The sequence below is a fragment of the Astatotilapia calliptera genome, chromosome 18, assembly GCF_964374335.1.
Source record: "Astatotilapia calliptera chromosome 18, fAstCal68.1, whole genome shotgun sequence".
NCBI classification, from domain to species: domain Eukaryota; kingdom Metazoa; phylum Chordata; class Actinopteri; order Cichliformes; family Cichlidae; genus Astatotilapia; species Astatotilapia calliptera.
Window position 1 is genome coordinate 6,048,039 of NC_137439.1, and position 25,097 is coordinate 6,073,135.

General features: G+C 40.8%; 1 protein-coding gene across 3 annotated transcripts in view; it reads left to right on the forward strand.

Annotated features, from left to right (window-relative positions):
• The window catches only part of larp4b (La ribonucleoprotein 4B), a 48,116-nt gene that overhangs the window by 12,968 nt on the left and 10,051 nt on the right, over window positions 1–25,097 (forward strand). For 2 of the 3 annotated variants that reach the window (XM_026148823.2, XM_026148824.2), the window contains exons 3-7: window positions 13,183–13,336; window positions 18,203–18,367; window positions 19,176–19,254; window positions 21,657–21,793; window positions 23,100–23,203. In XM_026148823.2, coding sequence (XP_026004608.1) covers window positions 13,183–13,336; window positions 18,203–18,367; window positions 19,176–19,254; window positions 21,657–21,793; window positions 23,100–23,203 — 639 coding nt within the window. The remainder of the gene's footprint in view (window positions 1–13,182; window positions 13,337–18,202; window positions 18,368–19,175; window positions 19,255–21,656; window positions 21,794–23,099; window positions 23,204–25,097) is intronic. The other variant, XM_026148825.2, reaches the window with a different exon arrangement.

Consider the following 25,097-nt stretch of genomic DNA (forward strand, 5'->3'; position numbering starts at 1 on the left):
CTTCCATCATACAGAATAAACAGTTGCATCTTGTTGCAGTCATCGGTCGTTTTGCTCTTTTCACACGAGGTTAGGAAATGTAAATTAAACACACAGTTTAAAAATAACACATTAGCTCTCTGCTTGAATTTTTCCCCCCCAGATCTCCCACAATATTGTCTATTGGGACAACCCTATGGCACACAATATTTGTGAACTAATAACTCCACGTTAATAAAATATACCGCTGAACAACCTGCTGGGTAATGTTAGTTCGCCTGGTAGCCTAAACAGTCTGTGCTAACAGCTGTGAAAGGCTCCATCCATCACAAGGTAGATGTGACAATGTAGAATGATATGGAGAGCAGAGATACTTTAAATCAGCCTCAATGCCCGGTGTCCTGCAGGTTTTAGATCTCACCCTGGATTAACACGCCTGAATCAAACGAGTAGTTCATTACCAGGCCTCTGGATAACTTCATGACATGTTGAGGAGGTAATTTAGTCATTTAAATCAGCTGTGTCGGATCAAGGACACATCTAAAACCTGCAGAACACCGGCCCTTGAGGCCTGGAGTCTCCCCCCCCACTCCTGCTATAAATCAACCTATAAGAGGTTTGTTTTTTTTTTTGTTTTTTTGTTTTTTTAAATCCCGGGCAGGGCAGTTGCTCCACGCAGAGCATCTGGGGACCCGAGTGTTGTGCTACGAAGCAAGATCAGTGGGTTCATGAAGTATGTAGAGCTTCTCTAAAGGTGGACTTCACTCAATCATTATAGCAGCTAATGCTGAACACAACCAAGTCATGATTAGGGATGGGTATTGATAAGATTTTCACGATTCGGATTCCATTTTCGATTCTGTTTAACGATTCGATTCTTTATCGATTCTTTTTAAAAAAGGAGAACACTAAGGTCGATTAGCTTAGAACTTTGTTTTATATCTTCTCTTTGAACAAGAGAGAAATTTAGGAGTAACATGGCCTTACAAACCCAACAGTGAGATCTTAAAAGATCCAGCCTACGGCTCTACAATGGGGTGTCACAGGGTCCCCAGGAAAAAAAAATGTAAATGTAAAATAATAAAATGAATATTCTTCTGTGGCAATAACAAAGTATAACATCAATTATTCTGTAGCAATTACACAAGAATATCCAGTAATGTCCCTGCCTACAATTAAACACATTCACTTACCGAAAATCGGGGCATCTGCTGTGGCAAATGGGTTCAAGCCTTTTACCACAAACTTAGTCTCTGCTCTGTGACATTCGTCTATCCTGGCCTGAAAGGAGACGCTACCGGTAGACTGCAGCGAGAACTGCCAGCATCTGAGCCAGACTCTGTCTGTCTCTCTCATCATGGTCACCTAAATGCACAGTAATGGTTTTGTAATGAGGCAGATCGCGCTAAAAACACGACATTCATTTAAGGTCATCGCGGGTTTTGTGAGCAAATGCTTTTGCATATTCGTAGTGTTTCGTTTAAGGGAGAAAGCATCTACTTTGCAAGTATTGCAAGTTGCCCTGTTGTCATCCGTTCTCGCAAAGTATAACCAAACTTTTGAGCGTTTGAGCTTAGGCACCGTGTTTCCTGCCAGGTAAATGACGCTCCGCAACGTGGTGACGTCATTCGGGGCGACTGGAATCGATAAAGGAATCGTTTGCAAAAATGGCAAAAAATTCCAAGGAATTGAAACAGTGGGAACCGGTTCTCAACAAGAACCGGGTTTCAATACCCATCCCTAGTCACGATGAGTTTTTTTTTAAAGTCGCCTAACAGCAACATATCTTCTCAAGTCTTTATGCTTAAAGTGTAATATTGATTCTCAGCTCGGCAACCTGTTGAGCCAGACCTCACTAACACCTCTAGATGAAGGCCAGCACTAGAGCTGCAGCACTGCAAGCTGCATGTGTCACATCGTCCCTGGAATTTGCATGTAGCTAGGTGTTGATGTAGAAAATGTGTAAATGTTTTTATGCTTGGTCCTTGTCTGTTGCCCAGTATTAACACTTCATGAACTGCAGCTACGAGAACACAGGTTGGAAAGTAATTATTTTAATTTGTAGGTTTTCACTGAGAATAATTAATCAATAAACTTTATTTCACTTTGATTTGGTCTAAAACTGAAGTAGTTTTTCTTTGCTGCAAGAAAGACACATGCTGTCACCTTTTGCTGTTTATTTCAAAGCTTTTTAAAGATCACTTGTCTTACTGCTGACATCTTTGTTTGCAGTAGACCATGTTAAGCTTTTGTTTTTGTTTGTTTGTGGAAGTCGTGTTTGACCACCACCAAATTGATAGAGTAAATAAACATCGGAAATCCAAAAAGGCTTATAAGGATCCATATTGACTTTTATATTGGTGTGTACGTAAACTGAATTGTGGAAAAACTGCGTCTCTTTTCATTATACTTCAACAGTACTTATGTTTGACAGTACTAATAGCCCACCAGCATGGTTATTTTCACCCTGAAATGCTGCCACTCTGCTCCTTATTTATATGCTAATTATTTTTCATTGAAAACCTTTGGACGTGCATTCAAAAAATACATTTCAAATTTAAACACAAAATGTAACTGGACCTAATATTTTTCCATTTCTGATCACTTAACATTGACTGTTCCACAAGCCTTTCGGATCAGGAAGTGAGAATGAAAGCATCCCAGATTTAAAGCCTGCTGCAAGGGAGAAATACTGCCAGAGCTAAAGTGGTTATTCCTATGTGTCTTCCTTTTATCGGTGACTCTGCATATTAGCCCTCAATCTTGTCCCCAGAGATTCCTCAGTTCATCTGCACGACCTCTATGCTTTCGTAGGGAACTTCACAGCTCTGCAGGTTTGATTGACAGCAACACATGCGAGCCTGTTGGGGCTAAATGTGGTCACTGGGGTGGGATATTACAGCAGGCTCTGACCAAATACTGGTAAATTCTGGCTGTGACAGTAAATACGCCTTCTCTGTTGTCCACTTAACCAGCTGCTGCTTTTCTCAGGCCAGACGTGTCTGGTTAGACTGAAGGTGGGCGGTGAGGTGTAGTAGCTGTGAAAGCTAGATTTAAAAACATAAGTTTCCTATTCCTCCCCCGGTTGGGTCGAACTGTTTTCCTGAGAAGCGTTTGTGCCACTTTTCTGGTGTGGTGTCTGGCTCTCTTGGCTGGTGGTGCTACACGATTATTGGTTGTATTAGGGTTGGGCAGTGTGGTCCAAAAATAACATTTTAGTGCTTGTATCCTCAATGCAGGCAGAGATGTACAGTGGGGCAAAAAAGTATTTAGTCAGCCACCGATTGTGCAAGTTCCCCCACTTAAAATGATGACAGAGGTCAGTAATTTGCACCAGAGGTACACTTCAACTGTGAGAGACAGAATGTGAAAAAAAAAATCCATGAATTCACATGGTAGGATTTGTAAAGCATTTATTCGTAAATCAGGGTGGAAAATAAGTATTTGGTCACCTCAAATAAGAAAAATCTCTGGCTCTCACAGACCTGTAACGTCTTCTGTAAGAAGCTTTTCTGTCCCCCACTCGTTACCTGTATGAATGGCACCTGTTTGAACTCATCATCTGTATAAAAGACACCTGTCCACAGCCTCAAACAGTCAGACTCCAAACTCCGCCATGGCCAAGACCAAAGAGCTTTCGAAGGACACCAGGAAAAGTATTGTAGACCTGCACCAGACTGGGAAGAGTGAATCTACAATAGGCAAGCAGCTTGGTGTGAAAAAATCAAACTGTGGGAGCAATCATCAGAAAATGGAAGACATACAAGACCACTGATAATCTCCCTCGATCTGGGGCTCCACGCAAGATCTCATCCCGTGGGGTCAAAATGATCATGAGAACGGTGAGCAAAGATCCCAGAACCACACGGGGGGACCTGGTGAATGACCTGCAGAGAGCTGGGACCAAAGTAACAAAGGTCCCCATCAGTAACACACTAAAACGGCAGGGAATCAAATCCCGCAGTGCCAGACGTGTTCCGCTGCTGAAGCCAGTGCATGTCCAGGCCCGTCTGAAGTTTGCCAGAGAGCACATGGATGATACAGCAGAGGATTGGGAGAATGTCATGTGGTCAGGTGAAACCAAAGTAGAACTTTTTGGTATAAACTCAACTCGTCGTGTTTGGAGGAAGAAGAATACTGAGTTGCATCCCAAGAACACCATACCTACTGTGAAGCATGGGGGTGGAAACATCATGCTATGGGGCTGTTTTTCTGCCAAGGGGACAGGACGACTGATCCGTGTTAAGGACAGAATGAATGGGGCCATGTATCGTGAGATTTTGAGCCAAAACCTCCTTCCATCAGTGAGAACTTTGAAGATGAAACGAGGCTGGCTCTTCCAACATGACAATGATCCAAAACACACCGCCCGGGCAACAAAGGAGTGGCTCCGTAAGAAGCATTTGAAAGTCCTGGAGTGGCCTAGCCAGTCTCCAGACCTCAACCCCATAGAAAATCTGTGGCGGGAGTTGAAAGTCCGTGTTGCTCGGCGACAGCCCCAAAACACCACTGCTCTCGAGAAGATCTGCATGCAGGAATGGGCCAAAATACCAGCTACTGTGTGTGCAAACCTGGTAAAGACCTATAGTAAACGTTTGACCTCTGTTATTGCCAACAAAGGTTATGTTACAAAGTATTGAGTTGTATTTTTGTTATTGACCAAATACTTATTTTCCACCCTGATTTACGAATAAATTCTTTACAAATCCTACCATGTGGATTCATGTTTTTTTTTTTTTTTCTTTCACATTCTGTCTCTCACAGTTGAAGTGTACCTCTGGTGCAAATTACTGACCTCTGTCATCATTTTAGGTGGGGGAACTTGCACAATCAGTGGCTGACTAAATACTTTTTTGCCCCACTGTATATTGGTATTTATCATGAAAGCAACAAGTGAGATGTTGCAGCACTTTTTGATGAGGCGTTTTTCATTTAGTATAACAAATGGAGTTTCAGTTCAGTTCTATTTATACAGCACCAAATCACAATGGTAGTCACCTCAGGGCACTTTGTATTATAAGGTAAAGACCCAACAATAATTACACCAAGACCCGAACAATCAAGCGACTCCCTTTGAGCAAGCACGTGGCGACATTGGGGAGGAAACGCTCCCTTTTAGCAAAAAGAAACCTGCTGCAGAACCAGGCTCCAGGAGGAGCAGCCATCTGCTCCGGTTTGAGCTGGGTTCTCAATCAATGTTGGCCTACAACAATTATTAAAAAAGGATAATGATGATAAAAATGTTAATTGTGCTACATTTATTCATGCTATTTATTTTTGCTACTAACTTAACACCCAGATTTGTCAGTTACAATTTTGGCTTCCTACTATTATGAAAACAAAACCTGGAAAGTCTTGTGATCAGTCACACCTGTTTCCTTAAACACAAAGTGCTTTTTGAGGGCTTTTTTTTTTTTTTTAATTATATCCAAGCGCTGCGGTTTGAAGCTGAGTGTTTCTAGTGTTTGTTCCTGGGCTTTAAGCCACTCCCCTGATATGAGTGTATCTCATGCTCGTTTGTGTTTTTAAAAGGGAAAACACATTCTTACACTCGCTGTTTCTTAATGGTAATTCTTACTGTAGCAGAAACTGGAATTTCCTCAGTGCAGTGAAGCATAGCTGCTGCTGGTACAGTGCAGGTGAAATATGGGGACTTGACCTGAGAACAAGCATTCACAGGGGTTGACTCCTCAGGTTGGGCTTCAGTCAACCTCCTCAAAAAGGAAAGAATGCACAATTGAGGAAATGGGCAGAAAGTGAGCGGATGGCCTTGAGGCGAAGAAAAGTCATTTTTCCCGTGTGCTCCAAAATTAGGAAATGGAAAGAGCCTGCTGGGTGTTTTTTTTTTTTTTTTTTTTTTTTTTTTTTTTTCTTTTTTCCCCACTGTCATTTACAGATGCACACGATTAGAAAGTAGATTGGCAGTGAAAAGGAAAGAGCAAACTATCCTCATGGTTGGGTAGGTCTCAGGTGGGATTCGTTGTGGGAAAAGTGGTCAGAGAAGAAAAATACAGCTCTCAGTTAAATCCACACAGTTCAGCATATCAAGGTTACTGAGCAAAGAGAGAGCACCACATCATATAACGCACAAGAGCTGTAGTTTAGGCCAGGTTACTTTCACATTTATATAATGAGCATTTAAAAGGACCGTAGACTCTACATGACCCAGCTGCTACCAGCTAATTCAGTTTTGAACAAAGGTTTGAATCTAAAGCTTGTGAAACTGTTGAGCCCACAGGAAGTAAAACTTGATCGTCAACCAACATAAAAAAACAAAAGTGTTAACAGTTACTTCCTCAGAATTCAGATTGAACTGCGGGTTAGTCTGCACACTCATTTCTGTCAGATATGAATAAAATTCCGCAACAATTAATCATGCAGTTTGTATCTTTGTAATCTCAAAAAACACTTACTACTGGGCTATGCAGTTATATTAAGGCATGCTTTGTAAATACGATTAAATAATTAATTAAACGTGTTGATAATTCAGTAATGATTGACCCTGTGCACGAGAAAATGCTAACTTCCTGGTTTGAGACCGGATGTAGGGTTGTACATTTCCGGTAGCTTTACTTGGCGGTCAATCGCTACTGCGAAGATATACTCCAAAATCATGTCCAAAACTCGAAAACGGAAAGATCGCGTTAAGTTACAAAGAGCAGAAGGTGGGAACACTCACCACTGTTGTGTCATAAAAAATCTAATGATCAATTTTGACGTTTAAACAGTTTAGATCGATCAGTTGTTTACATCACTCAACACAAGCAGAACTGCATTACTGCAGCAGAAGACACATCATCCACATTCAGAAGCACATCTCTGTATAGTGACTGGTCTTATGATTTAAACAGGCAAATGTTCAGCATTCAAACTACAGGTGAACAATAGTCAAACCAGATGTTTCCCCCATAATGTCGAGATCAGCTAGTCAAGTACACACCTACACAGCATGTTAACAAACCGTGAAAAAAGCCACACAAAAAATGAATGATTGCTGGTAACGGTTTCTATACATTAGTATGTACGAAGGGTATGTTGTGACTTACCTTCAAAATTACAGCGGTCCCTCGCTAATAATGCGGTTCACCTTTCACCTCACTGTTTCGCAGATTTTTTTTAGTGCAAGTTTGCATGCTTATTTATTTATTTTTTTTAAACGTCACATTGTGTCCTGTGCCCTGATCGCTGCAGACGATCTCCTCCGTGACGTCTCTCCTGTACAGTACAGAATCGCTGCATCGATCGATAGCAGTGTGACTCTGAAGTGCAGTACTGTATGTCCACGATGTCCACCAAACGTTTTGCACCGTCAAAAAATAAAATCGGCTACTTGATTTCACCTATCGCTGGTTATTTTTAGAACCTAACACCCGAGGGACAGCTGAGAAATATAACATTTGAATCCCTTTTCTCTTTTGCTTTGAGGCGCAGGGAAAAAATATCAACCAGTCGATGAAAATCATTTACAGATATATTGGGTAAATGCCCAAGACATCTATAGAAATGTAAATCGCCGCTTGATTCATTCATTTGCTTAACTTGTTTTGGACCGTAAACAAGGCGCTAATAGGACACCGGAAACAAAACTCCCCACAGGAGTTTCCACACCGGAAGTAGCATATGCTACCGTGCACATAGTCTATTCATTTAAATATAAATTGATTTTACTTGAAACTTGTTTCTCTAATTATTTCATGGTTGCGGTGCTACATTGCATCTTGAATTTGTTTTACTTGTCAATCTAATCCATTAAATTCAGGGACGGGTCTAAGAACCATGTAGTCTAAAAAAATGCTTTGGTTTGAAGTTAGCTTTGGCTCACAACTTGGTCAGAGATCTCAACAAATGCTGGTGTGCTTTTGCAAATGAACTTATTGGCAACGGTACCATTTTAAAACTGGACTTAGATTTTAGGGTGCTTGACATTCATTCTGGGATACCTGGCTGCCCCACATTAGCCTCAACTTGCTGTGCAGGGAAACTGCTCATCTTGGGGTCCTGTGGATGGATGAATATTTGGTATTTTAAGTAATTATGCGTTTAATTGTGTATTAATTTTATTTCCATTTTAATTCACACATTATTTTCTGTATTTATTTAATTTTGGCACTCCTATCACTCCATACGGTAAGTTTAAAATTGTAACAGTAAAACACCAAATTGTAAATATAATTGTAGTAAAATAGCACTCAGTTTTATGGATAATAATGTGCAAGCCATTTGGTGCTACCAGAATTGTGTTGTTCCTTATTCACACGCATGCGTTCACACAGAGACGGAGTGATACACCATATGCTTTGCACATATGTGTCAGAAACAGACCAGAAATTGAGCGTGACCCATTTTTAGCTGTGCATGTTAAATCAAATCAATTATGGACACAAGCTGGAAAGAAAGTGAGCCTGACGGGAATCTTCACAAATTTTTTGTATTTTATTTTATTTTTTTTAGTGGGTCATACGGCAGAGAGAAGCTGCAGTTTCACTGCATATGCAGGTATGAAAATGCTCTGTGTATGAATGCAGATGTAATCAAAACTGTGGGGACAGAAATGCAGACTAGTTTTTAAGGAGTTGTCCAGCTTTGGAAACCGAAGGGGATGTACTCAAAAAGTGTAAATGTAGTTTAGCAACTGGGTAGCCATATCAAAAGATTTCAGATCCTCATTCTTAAATCTGTTGCCAAAGCAGGGAAATGCCACCAATACACAGACACCACACCACTGCTTTTCTCACCACTGTCCAGCCTCGTCAACAAATCTCTTAGATCAGTCTTTTACGACTTGGCTTGCCTTTGAGTTATCGTCTTAAAGAACCACGGTTCTTATACAAATGTGACTAATAATATAATGCTGTTAGTTTTGTTTTCCTCTGGAAGAAGGTTGCAGCGTTAAAGTGAGAAGAGCTAAATGGCTCGTTTCTGAGAGAACTTAAACTTAAATAAATAGAACTTAAAGGCAAAGAATAAGCTTGCATTAGATGAGAAGTTCAGAAACTTGCTGTAATAAGCACAATTGCCATTTCTTCTAAAGAAATGTTTTAATTCTAACTGAGCCACAGTTTGCTGACTTCTGGTTAAAAGTTACCTCAGCAACCCCCAACACTCGAACCAAGCACAGTAGAAGGTAAAATATGTTTAGTTATTAAGCATAGATTTAAATAAAAAAAAAAATATTAGCATAATTAAGGTAAAATATCTAAAAATCAAGAAAGCTAAATAAACAAAATAAGGTATCTTTATAAAAACGGCACAGCAAATATCAGATGATGTTACAGTAAAGTGTAGTGACGATACAAATAAACTGTTAGGGATCATACAAAGCTCCTCTAGTCTAAGAATAAACATAGCATCAGTTAAGTTTAAGCCAGTATCAAGCAGCCCACGTGGACTTATTTTGTAATTTTGACTGTAAAACTACAAAATGCAGTTGACCCTGGTATTCGCAGGGGTTAGGAACCACAACCGCCCGCAAAGAACTGAGAGAACTGCAAATAATTGAGACGTGGAAAACTTCTTGGCACTACCACAGAAGCTAACATCCACAGTCTTCCTTATCTTCACCTCCTCCTCCTTGATGTACTTGGCGGTACTCTGTTCAACATGAAGGAAAATGAATGGCACTCCTATATTGGCTGCTTTGCAAACACCAGCCAATAGCGTGTCAAATCCAAAAATCTGTGAATAGGCGAATTTTCCCCAAATAATTTGGAGTTACTTTCCACAGAAAAATCTGCGAATACTGAACTGCGTATAGATGGAGGTCGACTGCAGTCATCTTTCTGGAACCATTTGAATAAAAAGCACACACTGTAAAATCTAGGTTCCCCCGTCTGGTGTTCACACAGTACCTTATGAATGCTTTGTGCTACCATGATACACAGAATATCCCTGTAAAGGGCATCTTCTCGTCTTTCCCAAACTGTTTACATTTTGCCTTTAGAACAAGTGGTAAAGGAGTTTAGAAGGCTTATAAAATGGTCCTGCTGCCAGACCGATGGTTTCAAAGAAAAATAAAGAAAGGTTAAACTGTTCAAATTTGTCTAAATAATGACCTGGGGGGAAAACAACTAATCTGTAGTTGCTAAATTAGTCTAATATTGTAGAAAATGCTGTTAAGGATGATGCATGTTGTAGTATTTGTGATGTGCTCATCTGGCCCATCTGGTCTCCCCAGATCTGTCTGTCAGAGAGGAAAGAGGAGCCTCCGGTCTGCAGACAGACAGATTAGTCCAAATTCAGCTGTTTTTGTTTTCCCTCCCTAAGGACTCTGGTTTGTCTGCTCTGTCTCTCTGTCTGCCTGCCTGCTGGGAGCCCACCTCCATCAAGGAGGGAGAGCAATAAACCCGGTGCTACGTCGGCTGCCCTCCAATGACACTGACTATAACTCATCTCTGTCCACGGTTCGTGATGAATCACATTCTCCTGTTTCCTCCAAAAATACACCCTCAATCAGAAAGGCTGCTAACCTTTCCTTCCTCTGTGAGAGAGGGGAACATTTTAAAATTTTGAAAGGTCAAGCGATGCCCTGGACGTACACGTCCATTGATGTCAGCAGCAGTTTCTATGGCAGCCGCTCGGACAGGAGTGGGAGTTTTACATTGGAGGAAGGATGGATTATTAGCATAGGCGGGGATTTGTCTCTGTCTGGCCAGGCACATCGTGAATGATCTCGTAGTGCCATGTTTGTGAAATACGACTGAGGAACAACATCTCTTGCTGCTCACTTCTTAATCTTGTTGTGTTTTTGTTTCTCTTCCTCCTCCCTTTACTATGTTCAAAAAGAAACCAGTTTGCCCAGCCCTTTATTTTGCAACTTAGCTTGTTAGCAGAATAATATATTAAAGCCAAGGCTCTGGAGGTCTGAATTTGAGTGATGCCTCAGGGTTGATTTAACATGTGGCAGACCGGAGCAGGCATTTCATTTGAGCGCAGGTGTGCGACTCAACGCTGCCTGCACAGCTCCAGCGTTTTGTTTTTTTTTTCCTGGGGAATGACTCAGTGCAACGGCGACAAAACAAAAGCAGAGACGGGTGCTTAACGGGAGCGAGACAGCCAGTCAGCTTCTGCAACGTCAGCCCTGGCCCACCGGGGCAGCCGAGCCTCAGTGCTGTCATCAGATTTGTTGAATCAACCCAGCAGCCTGTATCGGAGGAGGGCAGGCAGAGCGTGGCGGTAGCTGTGATTTGACGAGGATGACTTGGAGAGGGGTGGTGGCAGCCGCTTTGCTCAGACGTTCGCAGGTTAGAGCCTGAGGCAAGCCAATGTCGGTCGGAAGACTTCCTTCCTCTGCCCACCGGTGGACATACTTAGACCTTATCTTTATGTATTAGCCATGGATTGGATGCAGTGGACTCTAATACCACCAGCGGCAGGCAGCGTCTGGCCTGCTGTTCCTCAGGAGTTGAGTGAAACGCTGACTCTGACCACCGCTCTGGGTTATAGCCTCTTAGCCTGTGAGACATGCATGCTGAACTGCCGCTTTGATCCTGTGAGTATTTCCAGCAGACACCAGGGGTTTATTAGCCTGGTTCCTGTCAAAACGATTTTTAGTTTGAGGAGTCTTGTTGTCGATTGAGACTTATGTACAACATGACTGATGAATGCTTGCCTTTCTGATTCTCAGCGTAGACCATTTCGAAGAGTCGAGAAGGCATTACAGAAACATTACAGTGAAACGAGGGGTTCTTTTCTTTTTTTAAATGCGGGGTTTAAATTAGTTGATCGTAAAGCACATTTTGACCAGGAAAATGCTTAGATTTGAGTAAGTCGTGCTTACATGCACAGTCACCCAGCCGAAAGGCCAATTTTGAGCCAGGAGAAATCCCGGAAATAGAAACTTCTTTTCTGGGCAAGTGAATCTGTCATTTAAATGTCTTATTTTATACTTTCCCTGTATTTTTCTTTAGAGTAAGCAAAGGGAAAATTGTTGTAGAAGGCTTTGCAGTATTGGTATTCTCACAAACTGTAATGTGAGTTGAGACATGAAAGATTTTGTGAAGACTTATTTTTTTTAACCAAATTACTGTTTGCTATAATATGTCTGGCACATCCACAGTGTTTTATTGGCATATTTTGAAATGTACAGTTCATTGTGCTTATGAATATAAATAAGCAACCTATTTAAAACTGCCTTAAAAAGCAATACATGTGGGGAAAATCGGCTTCTACAGTCTTTGTGCACTTCTCTCTCTTTAGCACTGTTATATTAGCTCGTGTCACTGACAAAATGAGACCCCATAATGTGGGTCACTCATGATGGATTTTAATTGGGTAGAAGGCAAACCCTGATGATTTCCTTAGACACCATCTTGTTGAAATTTTTTATTTTTTTTCCCTTCCCTGTGACCTGGGTGGGTTGATGTCAGCTTGGCTCTTGTGATTGATTTGTAGCAGTTGCAGCGTTTCCTACAGATTCGGTCTTTGATGTTAGCTCATTTGCACTTACACAGGCACAACCATGCTTGCTTCAAATATTTAATTTACTCTGTGACAAATACTGAAGGAATATAATCAGATCAGAGTCTGTGATCACCTGGGTGGACTTCACTTCCACTCGTCTTTGCTGGTGCTGTTGTTCTAACTCTGCTGCGCAAACACGGTGAACTCAACAATATGGTGCATGAAGCAGTTTTCCACCTGCTGCTCTTCTGATTAGAGTGGCCTTCTAGCTCAGAGAGGATCTGCAAAGTGGACTACGGACTGTCGTAGCCAGCTTCAGTCCAACGCAATAGTTTGTTTGAGAGACGGAGAAAATGTCTCACAGGCCGCCACAGCAGGAATGTGGCCAGCGAACCAGAGAGTGGGGAAAAGCAAGACCAAACTTTAAGAATAAGAGTGAGAGGATAGTGGTTTATGTTTTTCATTCAGAGGAGTGAACAAGGCAAACATTAGCATATGTGGCTGGTTGGACTACATAAAATCTGTATAGGAAACACTGCTTTGTTGGTGTTCTTTAAATTGCACGGATGAAACATAGGCCACATAAGTCTGTTAGCATGGTTTTAAATATACTTTCAGAACCTGTGAGGTGTATATTTACTAGTAAAAGACAATTCATCGATTACAGTCATATGATTTATAGTCAAAGTTGATGCCCAAGAAGTTAATGTCATTTCTGATCTTTTTTTAGTAACTACATATACTGATGTGGTGACATACATAAGCTGAAGTTGATTTCTCTAATCGGGCTCTGTTGTTTTGCAGGAATCTGCCAAGGTTTCGGACCTCAACCCCAATGCGAAAGCATGGGCCAACCACATGTTTAGCCTGGACCCCAGCGGGACTGCCGACACCACAACTGCTGCCCTGCAGCCATGGAAGGAAGGCTGCGATAGTTCGGCCGATCCCGGCCCAGAAGGTCATTGATGCACAAAAACTGGCTTCTTATATACTTAGAATCTGACTTTTGGCCACTATAGTGCAAAACAAAGTATAACTGCTCTCCATTTCAGATATATCGAAATAACGCAATACAGAGCATAGATAAGAACATAAAACGTTTCCTGTTTTCTAAAACGGTTTATCAGTATAGCATTGAATCATTATTCAGCATTAACAGGAATTTTTCTGCCTATAAATGGTCTTTGTGGCTTATTGTGCATATAACCATGTTTGGTAAATGCATGGCTAAGGCAAAGAGACTGTGTTACCTGACTTAATAGAAGTCTGTGCATTTTTGTGACATTACTAGTGATTTAATAAACCAAAATCTAATTAATCTAACTCCACTTTTTAAACACGCCTTTAGCAGAAGGCCCAAACCCTTTTTATATGCAGGTAAACTCCTAATATGTTAGGCACCATATAAGACAGGGGGTGTCAGACTTGTTATAGATTATGGTCCTCTTTCAAACCCAGTGTTATTTCAAGCTAGGCTAACCTGTAAAACTATTGCATGTTCAACATAATTGCAAAATAATGTTGAACACGTCCCTAAACAGACAGAAGTACATTGTGAAAATATTTACGTGTGGCAGCACAGTGAGAAGTTGGCGGTTTGAGCCCAAGCAGAGCCCTTCTTTAGCATTTTCTTTAGCTAGTGTGGAGTTCAGGTGCAGGTTTGTAATTTCTCACGATTGGACATAGACAACGTAGTAATAGTGCTAGTATTTCATTGAAAAAAAATGGGATGATTAGACTTAGGCAGTCATTGGTGGGTGAGGTATTAACCGCAGGCTGCATGTTTGACACCCAGAATCTTAAATCTTAATCTTAAATATTAAAAAAAAACAACCAAAGTGCACAAAATTGTTCCAGAGAACGTAGCCGTTAAATACAAAATGATTCTGCGCTGCCTCTAGCACCATTCTTCTGGGCTGTAACAGAGATGAAATTGTGTTGCAAGATATTAACTGAAGTTCAAATAAGTTAACTGCAGTCTTGCATAACACCCATGTTGACCACAAGATGGTACATGGAGTAAGTGTAGTGTTCACCATGACACCAACATAATTCAAGCTAGTGTTCGCTCAGCATTCATATATTACTGTTGTATTTTGCTGACTTGTGCTGACTTTGGGTAACTAATAGTTTTTACAAATTTACATTAATGAGAAGTAGTCCGTTTAATGCACGTTGGGCTGATCAGCTGCATGAAAACCTTCTGGTAAAACGCTGCCACCATGTGGTGAAAGTTTTCAATTTTCAGAGGGTCTTTACAAAAAGCACCTTTAAATTGTTGCAGGTAAATACTGGACCTGAAAAAGTGGAGAATTATAGGTTTTGGTGGTTGTGGCAGCGTGAAGCAGGTGAACATAGCCAGCAGCTAATTTATTAATGTAATGCGGAGAAACTGAAAATAGTATACAGCTAATCTGAAGCTGAGGTGTAGAAAAGAAAGTGAAATGTTGGCATGTAGTCTGCTTGCTAAGTCTGTAATAATCGAGTAGTGACAAACGGCACAGTCTGGTGTAAAAAGCTGCTTTGTCCACTCTGGTTCCCTTTTCCCACCACACAGGAGACACCCCTTTAATCATTCATACTCAATCTAGAATGAGTTATGAATATTCCAGCTCCAGTCACCCGTCTTTCTTTGTAAATGACAGTAATCACTCGCTTCAATGTGCTGAGCCAAGTTTAGCCACAGAGGCAACAAGGACATGGTGGTGAAACAGAAATTATTTATTAGTCTCAGTTTGACGCGCACTGACGTCCTGGCCTACTTCATCTTCCACGTCCGCAAAGACATTTATGGAAAATTTATTACAGAGCACTGCTGATTTAATGCAGTTGGGCCATGCATGTAGTGGTCTGTGACGGAAAATTCACACCACGCCTGCAGTGGTAACAGTGATTTAGTCATGATACTGGCTGGTTCCTCTAATGTCCCCATTCACTGTCAGTATGCTAAACCATTACATGCACATGGAAGCTTATTCTGATTCCTTTGTCGACAAACAAAGACGGACTATTAAAGGTTATGAATTTAAGCCACTTATTATCATTCAACAGCCCTCCTGTCACCTGTTTTTCCTTTTACTTTCATATTGACTTCAAACTTGGGTCCTTCATTTACTGTGGACCCATTGTTTAAACAAAACAAAAAACAACCTGAAAGTTATATGGCAGATGATGAAAAACAGGAACTTATTTTATTTAATGGTTCATCTTTTACTTACTGACCTTGGTGCTGCGTTTCAGACTGTAGGCGATGCCTTTCTCACTTAGAAGGCCGTAAAATGGAAAAAATGAAAATGTAGTTAAAAATTTAAAACGTATGTGCTACGTATCAGCAGTAATGGTTTAGTTAGGGGTTCCCATTCTGTCCCACAGGCCCAATGTTTGACACTCATGGGTTAGCAGTTTTTCTGATGTTTGAGTATTCACCATTATGTTTCACACTTGCCTGATGTGGACGTGACTTCAAAAGTAAAGGTCAAGATTTTCAAATATTCAAATTTGGGGTGGGTGTCATTCGTTGCCTAGACGATGAAACGGTGCTTTCCCCATTATAATCGTTCATATTTTATTAATAAATAACAGCATGGTTTCTGAGACTGCTGGGAGTGATGTGCTAAATTAAGACAGATGACACTCACAGAAGCAGCGTGTGAACGTATTTAGCAAAGGCATGTGGACTCGTAGGCTCCTTCACAAGACCCTTGTCTGGAGGACTCGATCACTTGTCGCTTCTAGTTAGCCACATCTGTGTTTATTTTCACTTTTGCGGTGTGCTTTGTGCTGAAGTTTGAAAGAGTAAGCAGGTCTGAGGATTTGAACAGACGTCCCACAGGCCTAGAGACTGTTTAGTGACCTCATCACAGCTTCCGGCCACTAGAGAATGTGATCCTCAACCAGTTAGCGAGTGGTTGCTGGAGATTGACCATTTAAAAATGGTAATAAATGCTGTTGCAAAACCACCTTGTGATTGTTTTGGTTGCCAGCAGGTTGCTGAAATCACCTGTAGTTTCCATGGAAAACACAAACTTGTCTGGAAATACTTAGATTTTCCTCACCAAGCTTTACTGAAACTTGAAAAGTGGAAAGTAATTGGAAACGTTTCCCTTTAAAGTAAAAGTTGTGCCTCACCAGTACAGCCACCAAGTTCAAAGGATGCAACGTTTACTGAACCTCCCACGGATTACTTCCAATCAGAGAGTTCACTCTCTTAAAAGATTTACTTTTTTATTTTTATCTGTGAAGTGGCCTTTGTGCTGTGCTGTTATGGTCGCTGTTATGCTCCTGCCAAGTCTTTTGTGTTTGAAACGAATCTAAAAGATAAAACGAACCATTTCCCACGGGGGACACGGCTCTGAGTAGATGAACTGTTTTCAGTTTAAGTCACTGTACCGTTCAGTCATGTGCAGAGTATTTCCATAGAGCACCCTGAAGAGAGTTTAGCCAGACCTTAAGGAAAATTGCCGGCACTGTGATTTGATGGAGGTTGCTTAAAACCCTCAAACACAAATTAAGAGGAAAATGCTCTTGAATACGATGGCATTACTAGTCCCACACTGTTTAACCCAGTATTAAAATTTGTCCCAATACTGTTTTAATAAATGGTTATGTGCTTAATTACCTGAATGTAATTTTTCTCTGGTTTTAGTATATTATCATGTTTCATTCTGTTCTGGCACATCTCTCCTTTGTGATCTGTTTTCATTTTAATTTGCTGTTGACTCGACATTGCCTTCATACCCACTTTGTTTTTAATTCAGTGTAAATGAAATCCACAGCACTAATTCTCAGGATTTATTGCTAGGCTTATTGCTACGCTACAGCCAGAAATGGTGTTTGTCTGTAGCACAAAATATACAGTTTCTTTCTTGGTACAGTTTATTTGAGAAACATTTCCAGTAAATGTATTTATCATTGCATAATGGACCAAAAAAAACACTTGTTAGTACTGTTATTAGTACAATATTACCAGTAGTGCAATATTTACATTTATGTTAAGATGGATCATTTGTTTTAAAGGCAATACTTGTTTTGTTTAGATGTAATTAGTGCTGTAGAAAAGGTTTTATTTTGGAATTACATTAGTTTTTTGCCCAGCCTTTAATGATTCATAATTATTCATTATTTAAGTTGCTCACATTATCATTGTGTATTTCTATAAGATCTGTTGTGCTCTAAAAGGAAAAGAGCGTTCAGAATGATGGTCTTTGCATCTTAATCAGGAAAAGGCTGAGTTTATGTGCCAGGCCAGATGCTTCAGATTGCCTCTGGTAATAATGTCCATTTGTCATTGCACAGGTGTATTGTTGCTGAACTGGGACAAGGTTGGAAATCCGGCACTTAGAACTTAAAAAGGACACTGCTCTCAATTCACATTGGAGCTGTTTTCTTGCTTTTCCTTATCTTCTGCTATATATGTTCATATTAATCAAATCAAATTTTCAAATGATGAGAGCATCTGTCATGTAAACAGTGTGAGCCAAACACTCAGACTGATCTAAATACTGAGTATCTACTCTGTATGATATCACCCCCACCCACCTGCTGTTCACACCTTCTGTAGCTGGAGGGGCAGCCAATCAGAACCAACACAGTTTAAAGGTAGGGTGTCCTTAAATGGCTGGTTTTAGAGGTTGAGCTGAGGGGCTGGATCAAGGCCCAGTTTAAGATTCCAATAAACTAATTTGAACTACAAACCATGTAAAATAAATAAATAAATAAATAAATAAAAATAACTACTATTATGCTCATAGCCCCCCTTTTAAACATCTGGTGATATTCTTATGCCTTTAATCATTATCATAATGCCCATTGTTGATTGTCACAGGCTATGAAGCCAGTGAAGACAAGGCTTACAAGGAGCCCCTTCTAACCGACCCAGATGAGCCTCCACCGGTACCAGTAATGCTGGCTGAGCCAGCCGCCGTCACTCTGGAGTGCTCCGAGTCAGCCTACACAGAATACCCCAAGCCTGGGCAGCCAGGGCACACAGGTGGGCTGGTTAGTGATTGGTTGTTAGTCAGAGGAGGCTCTGAAGTAGTTGTGTATCAGCGGTGTTTATCCACATGTCTACACATGGATACTTTTGTGCTGATTTTTGATGGGGCGGCGTGGACACCCAAGTTTGTAAACAAAGTAACTTGACGATGTCCACATTTATACCACAGGCACGGCTATTAGAAGGCTTTTAAGGATTTTAAGTGTGTTGGCCTCGTCAATCACACGGGGATCTAAATAAGTTTGATTTCACCTGATCTTGGATAACTCAAGGTTAGAATGAACTACAACCAAACACAGTCGGCTAATGTGGTCGAATATTAAGGGACAGTCTGTCCTCGGGCAGTAGATTTATTTTTGAAGGAGAACAGTGACCGCTTGAGAGGTATTTGTTTTATGTGTTATTTATTGCATCATTAAAATGTCATTGACCTGTTCCAGACACGATCTGCTACGAGACATTTATCTTTTTAAGTGCCCTCTGCTTGAAAGAAGTGTTGACAAAAACAACGAGGCTAAGGGAGGAATGGGTGGTATTAAGATGACTGTGATTATACAACCGTGTAGGAGTAGGTTTCTTAGCGCCCGTGCCATTGCTTCCAACACATTAAATTAGCTTGCATGAGTATTTGCTGTGTGTAAATACGACACTTTTGGTGCTTTTCTTCTTTCTTTTTTTCCTTCTCCATATTTTACAACCCTCTCCACCCACATCCCATTTCATTGTCTGGATAGTGTTTAGAGGATTAGACATAAGCTTAGTTGCTCCTTATTTTACCAAAATCTTTATCCTCTATCAACAGGCAGTGATCCCCAGCCTGACAACCCCCAGGAGGGCTTGAGGGAGCACCTGAAGAAGACCCTGGAGTTCTGTCTTTCCCGGTGAGCCAGTAGCTTCATATCACAGTACAGCCCAGAATTTTATGCTTTTCTTTGAATGTAGGGACATCTCCTTCACTAAGCCTCGAACTATCCATGAGAAACTGGCGTACTGTACTGAAATCTCAGCCCATCTACTTCAATCATTGCTCAGCAGCTGTTTCATACTTGCTAATGGAGAAAAGCACTTAGATTAAGATCTGGAAAGAAAAACATCTACTTGAAAGTGATTAACACAATGACTTGTGGATGACTGTGTGCAGTCCACTCATGTGTTATTCTGCCTCCTTGAATCCTGTGGTTCCTGATTGGTATAATCAGCACATTAGGCTCAAATAATACTTTCTGTGGCAGTGAAACCTCAGGCGTCCACAGTAGCCTTCATGACGTAAATGTTGTCATCTGCCTGTGCTCCCAAGGGTCTGCATCTGTGCACTCCCCAACTATGACTGTTGGCTGGCTGCACGTGTGAACACGACCTGAAACCCACTGTACCATAAACAAAAATGTTTCTGCTCTATGCTTGCTCTCATATGCTATTAGTTTTCTCTTGGTTTACTCCCAGGGCCCAAATTTTATTTTGTTTTGGGCATCAAGACAAAATCCAGACTTTTAATATGTGGTTTGTTTATTTGCATTTGTGTGTATTTGTTCTACTAGAGAATTTAAGATCGTCTCGAACAACGGTGACTGCCCATGAGATTGCTTTTAAAGTACAACATGGGGCTTTAAACCATAATGAGCCTTGTGCAGTGTCCAGCTACAGGCGCAGTGTGCATTTATACTTGCTCATGGGAGGGGGGATTGTACTGCTGCAAATCTTAACCAAATACCCATCTCATATTATAGTTCTCTTTATTAGTGGTATTAGTAGTAGTAATCTGAAAGCTAAAGGTTAAAAATGAATCCGCCTTCCTCTGTAGACTCGGACATCTCTGCTAGTAAGAGAGGGGACGGCTGCTTTCAGCCGGAGGCAAAGTTTACAAGAAATCTTCTTAATTTAGAAAATTAAGCAAGATGGGGCTTTTTTCTTTCTACCTTCCTTGTTTAAAACAAGCCTGTGACCAATGATGTTTAAGCTTTTTGACCATGACTTTTAGGTTTTGATTACATTTACAGTGACGGCGTTAACAAGGGCTGCTGTTAATTCTAGGAAAACATTTTCTCCCACTCCAACTGGGTCGTAGCACTGCCTCCTAATTGTGTGGATTTTGTGTGTTTCAACCTTTTTGTTGGAGGGACACTTAAGCTCTGTGGGTTGAATGTTGTAACACTGCTCATTCGGACTGTCACAAACTGGGCCACACACTCATTCCAATTAAGGCTTATTAAAGTAAAATAACCATAAAAGAGAAGACTTAAACAGTGGTGGGTGAAGTCAGTATGGTCAGTGGTGTGAATGTCATATTGTATGACGCAACAAAACAAAACAAACGGCCGACAAGATCCAAAAGTGGTGTCTCAGGGTGCCTTCGTGGAGCATTTGTACACTGAATCAGCCGTCTGTCTGCTGTGTGTGTGTGTGTCCGTCCGTCCGTCCGTCCGTCCGTCCGTACAGGGTTCATGGGAATTCTGCTTTTTTATTCCCCCTCTCTCTTTGTCAGAGTAAATTAATATTTTCGGTCGTACTGGGAGGTGTGATGGTAATTATATATGTTCCAACATCATTGTTCATGCGCTAAAAGAATTATTAAATCCATCAATAATTAAATGTGTGTGTGCAGCTAGTGTACTGGAAGACTATGTATTGTTTTTGATACCGATCAGGCCTCTTCTCTCTCTCTCTCTCCCTTTGGGTGTGGGCGTCAGGCGTAGTCTGAATGAAAGCCTTATTTCATACTTTTGAATGCCTCTGCGGTGGTGGTGGCTTAGCTGCTGATTTGAAAGGAACTGAGGCCTTGAAAAATTCATTTCATTTTCTCCTCTCTGTGAACTTGGAACAAGCCAACAACAATAGCATACTGTTAGCTTCTCCAAAACTACAGTGGAAGTTAAAAGAAAAAAACCCCCAAAACTGATCAGATATGAAAACAAGAAGCTATAGAAACCAAAAGACTACTGCTGGGTTACAAAATACTGGACCATACACACCTACAGTGCATTCTTTTGAGAAAAATCTCACAGTTGCAAAAGCAAAGCAGCCAAATGTGCAACAGCTGTAAACTGAAGGAGTTTCAAAAGGTGCACTTGTTACCAGAAGAGCAGCGATTCAGATGCAGTGTCACCCTCAGCAAAGCTGATGTTTATTACACGTGTAAGAGTCGCTCTTATTTAAGAGCAGCTGTGGGTGCTAATCACAGAATTGTTTATCAGAGAAAATGAAGTTTGTTTTCACTGCTGCACCTTTTGCCACCTACACCATGAAAGTCTAACTAACCTCTCCTGTCTGCGTCTCCGTTTGGCAGGGAGAATCTGGCCAGTGACATGTACCTCATCTCCCAAATGGACAGTGACCAATATGTGCCAATTGTGACGGTGGCCAACCTGGACCACATCAAAAAGCTCAGCACGGACGTGGAGCTGATTGTGGACATCTTACGATGTGAGCGACATGCTTTCAAAGTCACAGTTTTATGCACCAGTTATTTTTCTTGGAGTTCAATCAGAACTCGTCATTGTGCTTGTTTACCTGAACGAGCTGCATGTCAAGAAAACCTTATCAGAGTGAATTTCTATCAGCATGTGGTTGGAGTTGATTTCCCAGGAGAGGTCGTTAAAGTGCATCCAGCAGAGTCTTACCTACTTGTGTTTGATTTGTGCTCGTACTTAGTTTACTGCTTAAATTAATCCTTTCTAGCTTGGAGGCCTTTTTATTTAATGGCTCATTGATCTGTACACTGCCAAGAGTTTTATATTTGAATTTAATCAGGTTACTGTAAATAAACCATCATGTAATTACGCTGCGATTAGGCTTTTTGCATTAATATTTTTTTCTGAAGATGTTCAAGTATGAAACTGCTTGTAATTTACAGATCACCCGTTTGGCCAGTTTCAGGTCCTGCATCCATGATTAGAAATTTTACATATTTATCTATGTTATACAAAGCCTGAGTGCAGCCCCCGTCCATCCTGTCTGAAACAGTCTCTTTTAGCTCCCTTCCCCTGCATTTAAGACAACTTTTTTCCTGATTGGCTGCTCCTCACAAACAGGTGGATGGGGCTGCTGTGCCCAAAGCTCCAGCTATAAGATCATAGCTGGAGCTTTGGGCGCATAGGAGTTAAATACTCTGACCTCATCATTTTAGACTTTGTTCATATTTAATATGAGACTGTTGTACACTCTGGTGTGTGTGTGAGTGTCTGTCATAGAAAATAAGAGTAAAACTGCAAGATTAGTCAGTATTTAATTTGCATTATTTTTTTCCAGCATATTTGAGTCCTCGTAATTTTGTGAATACAGGAGGTACCCACATGAAATTCAGAGCCTGAAAAGCACTTTTAATATCTGTTACACACAGAGTCTAGTCACATCTGCACATGTTAAAATAGAAGTCTGTTAGAGGAGTCGTGCACCAAAATGCATCCAGAAAGTAGATTTGTGGTCTGACTGTTTTGGACCAGTGGCCACGGTGATATCAGCCTTTAAGTTCACAGAAAAGAAAAAGAAAATCTTCAGAAACAGATTGACAGATCACACAGAATTTCAGCCCACCTGTGAGTTCCTTCAGGACACATAACCAGGAAACGTTTCATAGTTTGAAGGTGAACATTTTGCAAGGTTTCATTAGATCTGTGAAAGTTATTGTACGTAATAAACTAGCTGATTATGAAGGGCTTATTAGGTGGGATGTACTGATTGATCCTTCCTGAAATGGCCCATAACACCTTTTCTTTATGGCTTCCTGCAGCTTTGCCATTGGTCCAGGTGGATGAGAAGGGGGAAAAGGTGCGACCCAATCAGAACCGCTGCATCGTGATCCTCAGAGAGGTTCCAGAGAGCACGCCCATAGAGGTCAGTGCCGAAACAGGATGTCCAATTACACGTCTGTCATTTGACGCTACTGTCATGAGTCAACAAACACTAGAAGCATTATTATTCCATGGAAATGGCTCACGCCTAGAACACAAGCATAGCTTATGTACACTGTAGACGCCAGTCTGGTCTGGGTGTCTGATTGATAGTTTGCCTTTATGGTCTGTTCACATTTGTTTAGAAGGTCTTCTATTTACAGTCCCAGTAGTTAAACTGGGATTGTAAATAGAAATGCAAGTAGATAAATGTTTGCTTTTAGTTAATTAAATTTAGTTCTTCTTTAATATTTTACTCATTTCTGAATTCAGGGGAAATATTCTGCTAATGAAGTTCAAACATGGATGAAGTCGACAGACTCTGAATTATTTAATGTTTCTGTTAGGATGCATAACTTAATATAGTGAATTCTTATGCCTCAGTCACCATAATTAGTTTTTTAGTTATCATATGTGCCTGAACAGGTAACTCTACACGTATCCTTGATTTATTTAGGATTTGGTGTGTTTTATGTCGTGTTCTTGGATATTTTTTAAATCAATCTTTGTTATGCTTAAAGCGGAGTCTGCAGAATGCTGTCACTGTTACACATTAAGCTAATTAAACCATGATAACGAGGTGGTATGACTCCAAAGGAGACCAGAGAGTAGACATTTAAGGTAGACACCTCACCTTTCCAAAATGCAAAGTCGGGATTTTATCCAGTCATGACCCGTCCTTTCCCAGCAAGCACCACAAACCACACATTTTGAGCATTTTGAGGTTATTGAGAAGCATTTTCCTGTCGAGCAGTGACGGTAAAACATTTGCAGAGGTCTTGTGTGATATCAGTAACTCTCTTATCTGCCCCAGCCTGACAGAACATTTTCAGTTCAGCTGACTCCGAGCTAATGACTGTTATCACAGCGGTGCATTTTCAGCTCCGCAGAAAGTCCACGTCAAACAGATCTGCTCATAAAAACAATATTTTTCTATCACATCATTCCCCATATTTCCTTAATACTGGAAAGTACACTAGTTATTTTGCTCAGAGCATCATATTTAGTTGTGAAATATAGAGAGAGGAGCAGCGAAACGTGGTTTTCTGCAGCTTATTCAATTATGGGTTGTTTGTAGTCTAAATCTTACGAGTATTAAATGTAATAATGTACCTTTGGTCCAGTTTAACCTGCGGGAATTTGTGAAGGCTTCTTTAAAGCTTTTTGCACCCACAGAGAGAAGAAATTGGAAAACATGCTTGTAGTGTCTCCTGATGTCTTTAAGGCAGATATGAAGTAAATTCATCAAACAGCCAAAAATTATAAGCATCTCTAGAAGCAACAAGGGGTCGCCCAGTAGTGCAGCTCTCTGTGATGCACTTCATGACGCAGCTAAAAAAAAGGGGGGGTTTTGTTTTGCTTGTTAAGAGAATGTGTAAACTAGTACTCTGTGGAGTTCAATAATAATAATAATGACAAAACAAAACCAGAAGGTGAATCTGGCTGCTTGAAGAACCAGTTGGAAAATGGAAAATAGCCTTAATATTGGACACATTCTCTGCTTCAAGGTGTAATTTTGAATGAAGCTGCTTCAGGTTAAACTAATACAGCACTTGTGTAGTTTATTTCCCACGGTGCAAGCTGTGCCAACAAGAGGCCACCTATGAAATCATTCACATATAGCAAAGACTGATCTAATCTGCCATTAGACAATAATGACAGATGGAGGAAGCTTCCAGGTCTGAAGCGTGACGTCAATACAAAGTGCCGTCTTATGACCAGCAGGGGGCAGCTGTTCTGATTGCAGATTCTATTGAAAATAAACATGTAAGGCAACATGGTGGCTATGTCCACTTTTAAATCTGTAATTGGGAAACATAACTGAATAGATCTTCATT